Genomic DNA, 9,718 nt, shown 5'->3' with positions numbered 1-9,718 from the left:
TCATGGTGCAAATGATATGGATTTCTCTTCCTCCTCTTTTATGGCATTTATCATCTGAAAAACTTGGCCCATTTTAGGCCTTTCATTAGGAGAAGGATTTATGCACTTAAGTGCAACTTGCAACAAGTTCACCATCCTTTCTTCACTAGCGCCTTCTGAGATCAAGGCATTATCAAACACTTCAACAGTCCATTCCTCTCTCAACACTGACTGAACCCAACCAGGCAAATCAAACCCATTTTTCTGAACCAACTTCCCAGTAAGAAGCTCCAAAAGAATCACCCCAAGGGCATAGATGTCAACCTTGAAGGTGCTATATGGTGGGGCCCCATCAAAGTCCTCTTGTGTTATTATGCTGTTGAGTGGAGAGAGAAATGACTGGTCTTGGTTCTCAACAACCATGAGACCATATTCACTAATGCAAGGATCCATGGTCTTGTTGAAGAGAATGTTCATGGACTTTAGGTTGCCATGAGCAATGCCATCCTCATGAAGCTCCTCATGCATGAAGGCCATTGCCTCAGCAATACTGGCTGCAACACTTAGTCTACTCCCCCACTCAAATATTTGCCCACTTTGAGATCCTGACATGATCAGCAAAACAAAACAAAGGTGGATACCATTTCAACCACAGGATATGGATAATAACTTTTTTTATGCTTTTCACTAGAATTTTCTGAAGCAGCCAACATATTAACCAAGGTGATTAAGTCATAGTTATAAATTAAAATATAAAGTAAAAGTGAAGTTAGTTTACAAATTATCCCAAAAGCTTAAGCTGATAGGAGGTGGGTCCCTGTGTAGGCCGGACAATGAGCAAACGTATAAGGTGATACTCAAGACCTTTGTTCTAATACCATGTTAGTTTATCAATTCTCGTAAAAAGTTTACGCTGGTATGAGGTGTGCCAATAATAGTTTTATGTTCTAATATACCGTGTTGTACATACTTTGTTTTGAAACAAGTCTATGTTTAACAGGGTCTTTAAAAATTAAACCATGACAAAATTAGAAAAATCTACCTAGAGAAGCACTTTATACCATAGTAAAGGCCATTAATGTCTTATTTGGTTGTAACCTAGTCAACATTCTTTTACTTTATAATGTCATTGACTACTCTAATTTTACCTTCTATTACAAAAAGAAGACAACCCTTTGCACAGCATCATCAAGAAAACACAAAATATTACCTGCGGTGAGAAGTGAAGTTACCTACTTACCATGGAGAAGTTTGAAGAGACTACCATTTTGCTGATACTCATAAACCAAGAGCTTTTCTTGCCTCGAGCAATAAAAAGCAATGGGTGGCAGCACATTCTGATGCCTCACTTGGTCCAACCTCCTCACCTGCCTATCGAAATCCTTGCACGAAATCCCCCAATCCTTGATCCTCTTCACAGCCAAGAACACCCCATTATCAAGCATGACCTTGTAAAGGCTTCCATGTTTTCCTCTCCCAAGTAACTCAGCTGGAGCTTTAAGCAACTCCTCAAATGTCAAACCACTAGTCATAGAACTCATCAAAACTATAAGAGAAGGAATCCTCCCACTTTCAATGGATGTCAAAGAGTATTCTGACTTGCCATTCCTGAATTCCGAGGAAGTGATAGTACTAGGCATGGTACTATTTTTATCTAGTGCAACATTCTGCTTCTTAACCTCGTCTTTCTTTTCTTCTTTAGGCTTCTTTTTTATGAGGAACTTGAATATGGCAAAGAGCAAAACAACCAAGCTAAGAATTACATAACCTGAATAGACAAGAATCTGCTTAGATGAAGACTTTCTTGGCTTCTGTTTAGTAGTTATTGGTGGACAATCATTTGGCAGTGACTTTCCACACAAGTAAGGATTGCCCAAGAAGCTAGTATCTTTGAATTTGCCTTGCACATCAGGAACTGGTCCACTGAAGTTGTTGTTGGAGACGTTGAAGTAATCGAAGTTTGGGAAATCAAAAGGCGGTATTTGACCACTTAGCTGGTTGTTCTCGGCCAGGAAAGCTGTCAAGCCTGATATGCGCGGAAGATTTGGAAGCTCTCCATAGAAGTTGTTATCTCTTATATACAATCTTTTCAAGTTGCTTAACATGGAAAGCGACTCGGGAAGTTTTCCGTAGAATTGATTTCCGGTCAAGTACAAATGAGTCAAGGACTGGCAGTTCTCGATCTCACTTGGAATCTGTCCAATGATCTTGTTGCGTTGTAGACTCAGGACTGTAATGGACTTCACAGTGCAAAAAGAATTTGCATCAAAAGCTCCCGTTAGATTGAGATCTTCGAGGACTATTCTCTTCACCTTGTTAAGCCCATCATCACAAATAACACCAATCCATTTGTCTCTGCAAGGGTCTGAAGTCATGTTCCAACCCCAGTTGCTTGGTCTCTCTGCAGTCCCATGTGAAAGCTTGTCCATGAACTCGATCAGCGCCTTCTTCACGTCGTCCTCCACCGAGTTCGATCTTTGAAAAGTGAGAAGGATCAAAATGGAGATTGCCCAGATGGGAACTCTTTTCATTTTCTGATAAGAAAGTAGAGATTCAGTGGAGAACCGCTTCTTTTGTGGTTTGGTTTTCTATTTATCAAACTTGCAATGCTAAAAATGCCAATATGGCCGATACTAACAAAGACTGGTTTGTCATATTCATTTTCGTGATTTGTGAATTAAGGACTTTTTTTAGGAGCCGGCAAGTTGAAATAGTCAAGTCGTTTACTTTAAACAGTACTTGATGGTTCTTAATAACATTATTATATAGTGTCTCTTTCTTTTACCGTTTTTGAAAGAGATAACAATTTGATTAATTTATTAAACAAAAAAGTTTAGACGGGTTAGAAGTGTAACTAGAAAGAGCATTCAGGACAGACTGGATTCTACTAAGATTTTATTCGGCCAAGGGTCACATAGACAAATGGAACTTTCTTATTGATCTAACCCGTTTCTTTGTACCGATAAATTTTTTGGGATTTCTACTAAAAGAAAATGGAATTGCAACTAATTTACTACAATAAGAAGTTTAAATTTCAATGATAAAAATATGTTATGTGGGTACTAATTTATCACGAGAAGAAATTTAACATATAGTTTGGTGTCTCCCATTTTAGTCTACCAATTCTCGTAAAAGCTCATGCGGTTAGGAAATTGGTCAAAATTAGTATTATATTTCAACCCTTCTCCTTTATGAGTTAGCCAAACTAAAACCTGTTTAGATTGACTTAAAAAAAAGCTGCTTTTAACTTATTTAGTCTAAAAATTACTTTTGAATCTATTTAGATAGACAACCTTAAAGTGTTTTTAGTTTTTTTAAGCACTTTTAAAACAAATCATCTCCTTATACTTTTGAATCTATTTAGATAGACAACCTTAAAGTGTTTTTAGTTTTTTAAGCACTTTTAAAACAAATAATCTCCTTGTACTTATGAAAAGTTTTTTTATTTATATTTTTAACCTTTTATTTGTGAACAACAAATTAAATATCCTTTCTATATCCTTTTATTACATTACTTTTTATAACAATAAGTGTTTTTAATTTTTTTACCCAAACAAGTTCAAAAACTCTTCTTAAATATAAAAGTACTTTTCAGCACTATCCAAATATTAATAAAAAAGTCCCAACTTAAGCTTCGTTTCTTCTACTACTTAAAAACACAAACTATACCAAACGGGCCCTAAACAAAGAACTCAACATGCCTACTATGGCCGTATCAAAGAGACAATAGGCACACGCATGATAAAGTTATGAAATTACGATTACTAAGATTCGAAACGGGACAATTTACTCTAATATCATGTTAATTTTTTTTTTTTATTTATTTTTTTTTCAAAAGATATTGTTAGAACGTGAACAATCGTATTGTATTCTACATCAAGGGCATCTCAGTATTCATTATGCAGTTAAAACACCCATGCATTGCAGACATATTGACTTGTAATATCATGATATCAAATTCTTCCATGCCTTTTCAGGGATCAAAGAGCAAATCCAGCTATTCATCTTACCTCTAGACTGTAATTCACAGTGCAATTAAATTAAACTGATTGTAAACATCCAAGTGAATTTTAATTTCAAAGGCCAAGTATGAGCCCCTCCTAATGTCTTAATTAATCATGGCAATTGTTCAATTTACACTGGGAATTCTTTCCTTTTCCATTTGTGGCGGTCTAATTACATTGTCCTAGATAGAGTTAACCTACCTCTTTAACGTCCCAAAATGTCTTATTTTAGTCTCTTGAAGATCAGGAAGAATTATTCAACATTTTAACAGTTGTTCATACTAAACCAATGCCTAAACTTGGCCTTTTGTTTTACACTTAAGGGTACAATAATTGCATTTTGGCTCTTTGAAAGCATTGGTGGTCTAAAAAAAAAAAAAAAAAAAAAAAAAAAAAAAAAAAGTAAGATTGGCTAACAGAGGAATAACATATCTAAATATAACATGAAAGAGAGTGACAAATGACAGAAATATTCAATGGTTCCTTTCCATCTCTCTATTTTCCATTGCATCTCTTGTGAGATCTGAAAGATACAACTTCTTACACAGTTCCTGATTTTTACAAATAAATTAAATTTAGTCTACAAATAGGATTGCAATTAAATGGTGGGAATCTAATAGGTATGTGTTATACTGCTGCTGTAAAGAAGGGCTTACATGAAAAGATTATAAAATAGCCCCCAACTACCATTACAGGTCTGCATGACCAGCAATATCATCATCGTCACTTTGATCACTTTCTTCATCGGCAGTGTGCTCTTCATCACCACTCTCCTCTTCTGGTGTCATGTTGACAATATGCTCCTTTTTCGCATATTTCTCGCAGTATTCTGTGATCACAAATCAATAGAAGGTAAACATATATTTGGTCTTTGATTCTTTTACAATATCCGGAATGACACGAAAGACATGTGAAGGTGAACATTTCCCTTTGTTTTCATCAGTTTAAATATGAAGCAAAACTACAAATTTCCCTCAAACATCTTCTTTTCAGAATGTCTTTTTAATTTGAGTGATTTTCTGTATCCTAGAAACGCCTCCAAAGGAGAAGGAAAAATCAGATTCATGAAAACTCACAACTTTTTTCCGTCACCATGCACTCTTTCACATGCATCTCCCACCCATTCTTAAGGGTCAGTTTAAAGAATTTGATAAAGCAAACTTTTTTTCATTCTATTTACTGAATACTGAGCATACACAAATGGAAAAGGGGTTAATTATACATAAAATTTTCACCTTTCACTTTCTGATCATATAGCTTCCGATTCTTCATCATCAATGACGCGGCATCACCATTGAGTGGGTCGGAAGGATTTGGATACAGTAAAAGTTGTGGAAGGAAAACTTCAAAAACATTTAGAAGATCTGTGGTAGCAAAAGAAAAAAGATGGAGACGTGAATTCAAAAGGAGAAAAGGGTAGAAAGTAAAATAATAGAAAGAGAATTTTTCACCAATTTGTGAAAGGGAGAAGCATAATACAATACAATGTGTTTGAGTCTCCACAATTTAATATAAATGGAACTCAGTTTTTTCCTAAGATGGGATGATAAATACCGAACATTGGACTCCATGATTGATTGATTACATCTAAGCAGACAGCACCAGATCTGCAAATCATTCACAGGAAACAGTCAGTTCTATTGACAAAAAGATTAACGCATAATACGACATCAGACCAACTTTCAACTTGTTAGTAGAAAAGACCATAAAGCAACTATATCGAGATTACTATAAGAAACTTAACAATCCATGTGTATTTTGAGCAACAGAAATGGGACCTTTTAGCAATCAAAAGATCCTAAAGCAAAAATATGCTTACAATTCATCAACATTTGGGTGGAAAATCTTGTTCACAAATCCAATAGAAGGAGACTTGTAAGGATAAGCATCAGGAAGCTCAACACGTATTTTCCAAAACCCACCTTCATAGAGGCCTACAAGTGTAACCACCATAATCATGTTAGCTAAACTTAGTAACAAAAAAAGTAATATTTCAAACGAAAATGTGGCTGCAAGAGCACTACTCTGTGAAAGAACTAAGAAGTATTGAAAACATGAGAAAGAGAGAGTTATCGAACTGTTTCCACTTTCTAAAGTCAGAATATTCAAGTTAGCGACCAAGAGAAAAGCTTTTCATATATCTTTTGCTTATAAATTCCAAGGAACTAAATCCATATTCTGCTTTACATGAAACAGCTTGTGCATTTTAAAATGTTTCATTGTTCGATGTAAGCACCCATCAACACACACACACACACACACACACACACACACACCCATCAACACACACACACACACAAAAGTTCATCTCGAAAAGCATACGTGATTAGGAAGTAGAAGAGTGAGAAAACCTTACTGTCTTTTGGACCATGGAATTCCACATTGAACTCATTGAGTCCATCATTTATTGTCTCCACATTGTAATCACTCATCATCCTGGATAGCATTAACATAATGTCATAAATAAATTAAAAAAAAAAAAAAAAAAAACCAAACCATAAGCTTAATGTAAGCGTAAAATGATTAGCCAAACAGTTGTGAAAGATGAAGCGTTCTGATCCTCCCAGAAGCCTATGAGAGAGGGGGAAAGTTGCTACAACTAGAAAGTGTCGAGTGTGTGGAGGCGTTATGTGTGTGATTCCACGGAAATTGAAAGTGGACGCAACACTCACATTGAGAATAAACCACTATAAATCTTACGTGTGCTTCATTGTCTTTCTTTAGCTCATTGCTATCGTTAGTAATGTAAACGTTTTAATTCATAACAGAAAAAGAGAATTCCACACCACAAATTTGAAGCATTTTTCCATATTTCCTTTTGCACCAGAAACAGAGAATACCCTTAGCAATGTTACCATCAATTTACTCTAAAGTCAACTCATATGAAAACCAGATAACTGCACTAACAACAATAATGTAGATCTATCACTTGCCAATTAGGGGTAATAAGAAAGAGCAACTTACAACTTCATGACATCCATCTCTCTTCTTTTACTTGGAGAAGACATTTTGATCCAAACAAAACTAATTCCACAACCTGCCAAAATAAATAAAAGTTAAAAGTTCACATTTTGGAAATTAAAAACAAAAAAAAGTTTATAATTGGACAATCTTCACCCTCAAAGTATGACCAGAAGATATAAGCATAGAATCTTATCCACATTTTGGCTTTCCTCCATTTATTTCTTTTTGTTTTTTCATTTTTCTTTACTGAAGATGAATTGAAAAACAGAAAATTATGATTTTTTGCGCCGTTTTAGAACAACCAGTTAAAAACCCAGATACAGATATTTTCTACACCATATCTTCTGACCAAAGAATTATCAACATATCCATTAAAATACATAGAGAAAACAAATGTCAAAATGTGGGTTCAAATTGTTATAAACTCCAGCACTGCATGTGCGAGGAAAAAAAATGCAATCTTGTTAAGATCTACAGCCTACCCATCTGACTAAAAACACAAATAAGGATTCAGATTTGACTTCTGTTCGTTTGCTACAAAAATAACAGAAAATGGAAAAGATTAAAAAAAAAAACAGAAAAAGGAAAACTGGGTACCTTAAAACAGAAACTGAATTTTCTCGGACAGATTATAAACAACTTGTTGATGGGTCGAGCCTTGTGATTTGTAGATTCGCAGAGAACCAAAGGAAAGAAAAAATGGAAAAGAAGAGAAGATTAAAAAGAGAGAAAACTGTACGGAGAAATGAGAGAGAAATGGTGACATGTTAATTGTAAATAAAACACATTAATATAAGTCTTCATGAGCACGTGTTGAAATGATGGGTGTCTAAACACAACGTGGTCCGAAATTTGGGTTAACTATAATTTTAATTAGCGATAATTAATCCTGGGAGTTACCCTTTTCTTCTTGCACTAACAAAAATACAAATTAGAAATTTTTACAGACTCACATTAAAATAAAAGATTATATAAAATTGCTAAAATGTAAGGTAAAGTAATTTTTCATATATCCAATAGAAGAATTCTTCCCATATAAAAAGTAGAATTTTCATATAAGTTATTACTCCAAAGAGAAAAAAATACATTTTTTTTAAGAAATGCATATAATGTATTATTCTTTTTTATTTTTTGGTAGAGTTCTTTAACTCTATTTTGATTATTTATGCACAGAAATGAGTGATTGTTTTTTAGAGGTAGAAATAAGTTATTGAATTTAATATCATTATTAGATGGAAAGTTGTCATTACTGTGATATCTAATAGGTTGGCATTTTGTAAATTACATATTTGATGAGTTTGTTCTTTTTGCTTGGGAAATAAGTTTGTTCTTTTACTTGTTGAAAAAGGCAAAATCTATTGTAAAGAGAGAAAAAAGAGAAACTAACTACCAGCTAGACGTATAAAATATATTTAGCAAAACTAGCCATATAAATATGTAATTTATTTATAATAAACATGTTTACACTTCTACATTATTAACCATTTTTTAACTAGGAAATAAATACAATGGAAAGGATGACGATTAGAAAGCTTCAAGACTTTGTCAAGAGTTTATGTGTTTATGTTTATGTCAACATAATGGGGTCATGATTGGAAATGACTTTTTTTTTCCTTTTTTTTTTTTTTTTTGAAAGGATTGGAAATGCCTTTGGCATTGCTTGAATTCAACGCCAATAGGCAATATCTGATTTTTTTTTTTTTGGCTCAACTATCAGCTCAAAGTTTAAAATCTCTATTATTTATTTCTACCAAAAAGATTATATTATTTTAGCCACCATTTTGTCATGCAAATGTTTTGGATATGTTACAAAACTACTAATGATTTAGAATCCTTCTCTAATATTGTCTTGACAATAATTCAAAAATGAATTGCCCATTTCCTGTATTGCAATATACTTCTATAACTTTAATTTTTAAAAGTTCCTTGTATAATTTTTGCTTTGATAGCGCTTATTCAGACCTTTTTTCAGGGAGGCCATACATAGAATATTGTCCCATATCCATGAAAGGGTTAAAAACCATTGTTTTGGCCTAGTGCAAGATTTGAGGTAAACTTAAATATCTATATCAGTCTGTGTCTACCAGTTTGGCACTTTTGCTATGATTTGAAAAAAAAAAAAAAAAAAAAAAAAAGGGGGCTTTTTAATAGCAATAAATGGTTTTATGAGAAGGAAGACGGATAATTCAGTCATTTTCTTAGAAAAGGGGGAAAAAAAGGGGACGAAATGTGTGTTTTTAGGGATGGAGAGCTAAGGTAATTATGTCCATATTAGCTTCTTGGCCTTTATTTATTTGACAAACACAAAAAACATGTCGTTTTTCACTGATAATAGAAAGGTGTCGTTTATTAGTTAGTGCATGTATCTATCTAGTGGTTTCTTCTGGTCAATTTTCCATTCAATAATTCTCATTTTCACTCCATTATCTTGGTTCGTGCAATTCGTGAATTAAACCAAAACTATGTATTTCTACTAAAAAAAATATTCTAATTAACCATGAAAGAAAAATCTCAGACACCAAGACCAAGAATATACATCTATATACAATGTTACAAACCTCTAGTCCTTGAGGATTACAAATCCAAAAAAAAACCCAATAAAAGAAACACATAAAAAAAATAGTTGAATATAACAAAGAAACAAGATAGAAACTATATGTACAATACATTTAGCTAGTATATATATGTGTATATATATATATATATATACATACATACATACATATATATATATAAGCTATGTGTCATGTAGTTTAAGAAGAGCTTCAAGT

The 9,718-nt window shown here is 33.5% G+C and overlaps 2 protein-coding genes across 2 annotated transcripts; both read right to left on the bottom strand.

The window, feature by feature from the left end:
* Positions 1-2,510, bottom strand: LOC21385696 (probable inactive receptor kinase At2g26730). The gene is made up of 2 exons (XM_010109146.1): positions 1,220-2,510; positions 1-584 (listed from the first exon to the last, which is right to left on the bottom strand). Exons 1-2 carry the CDS (start codon positions 2,508-2,510, stop codon positions 1-3), a joined length of 1,875 nt encoding a protein of 624 aa, XP_010107448.1.
* Positions 2,511-4,403: 1,893 nt separating this feature from the next.
* Positions 4,404-7,641, bottom strand: LOC21385695 (ubiquitin-conjugating enzyme E2 4). The gene is made up of 7 exons (XM_010109145.2): positions 7,545-7,641; positions 6,948-7,020; positions 6,340-6,419; positions 5,803-5,917; positions 5,538-5,590; positions 5,219-5,347; positions 4,404-4,812 (listed from the first exon to the last, which is right to left on the bottom strand). Exons 2-7 carry the CDS (start codon positions 6,989-6,991, stop codon positions 4,673-4,675), a joined length of 561 nt encoding a protein of 186 aa, XP_010107447.1. The 5' UTR covers positions 6,992-7,020; positions 7,545-7,641; the 3' UTR covers positions 4,404-4,672.
* Between the last annotated feature and the right edge of the window lie 2,077 nt (positions 7,642-9,718).

The sequence above is a fragment of the Morus notabilis genome, unplaced genomic scaffold (assembly GCF_000414095.1).
Source record: "Morus notabilis unplaced genomic scaffold, ASM41409v2 Scaffold2335, whole genome shotgun sequence".
Lineage (NCBI taxonomy): Eukaryota > Viridiplantae > Streptophyta > Magnoliopsida > Rosales > Moraceae > Morus > Morus notabilis.
This window is presented reverse-complemented; position numbering and strand designations above follow the sequence as displayed.

Excerpts from the sequence above, each read along its gene's own strand:
- LOC21385696 (XM_010109146.1), bottom strand. The coding sequence starts at position 2,510 with ATGAAAAGAGTTCCCATCTGGGCAATCTCCATTTTGATCCTTCTCACT. Across the intron at positions 585-1,219 it reads TCTCTTCAAACTTCTCCATG|GATCTCAAAGTGGGCAAATA; the intron begins GTAAGTAGGTAA and ends TGATCATGTCAG.
- LOC21385695 (XM_010109145.2), bottom strand. The coding sequence starts at position 6,991 with ATGTCTTCTCCAAGTAAAAGAAGAGAGATGGATGTCATGAAGTT. Across the intron at positions 5,918-6,339 it reads ATTCCATGGTCCAAAAGACA|GCCTCTATGAAGGTGGGTTT; the intron begins GTAAGGTTTTCT and ends TTACACTTGTAG. Across the intron at positions 5,348-5,537 it reads ATCATGGAGTCCAATGTTCG|ATCTTCTAAATGTTTTTGAA; the intron begins GTATTTATCATC and ends TTGCTACCACAG.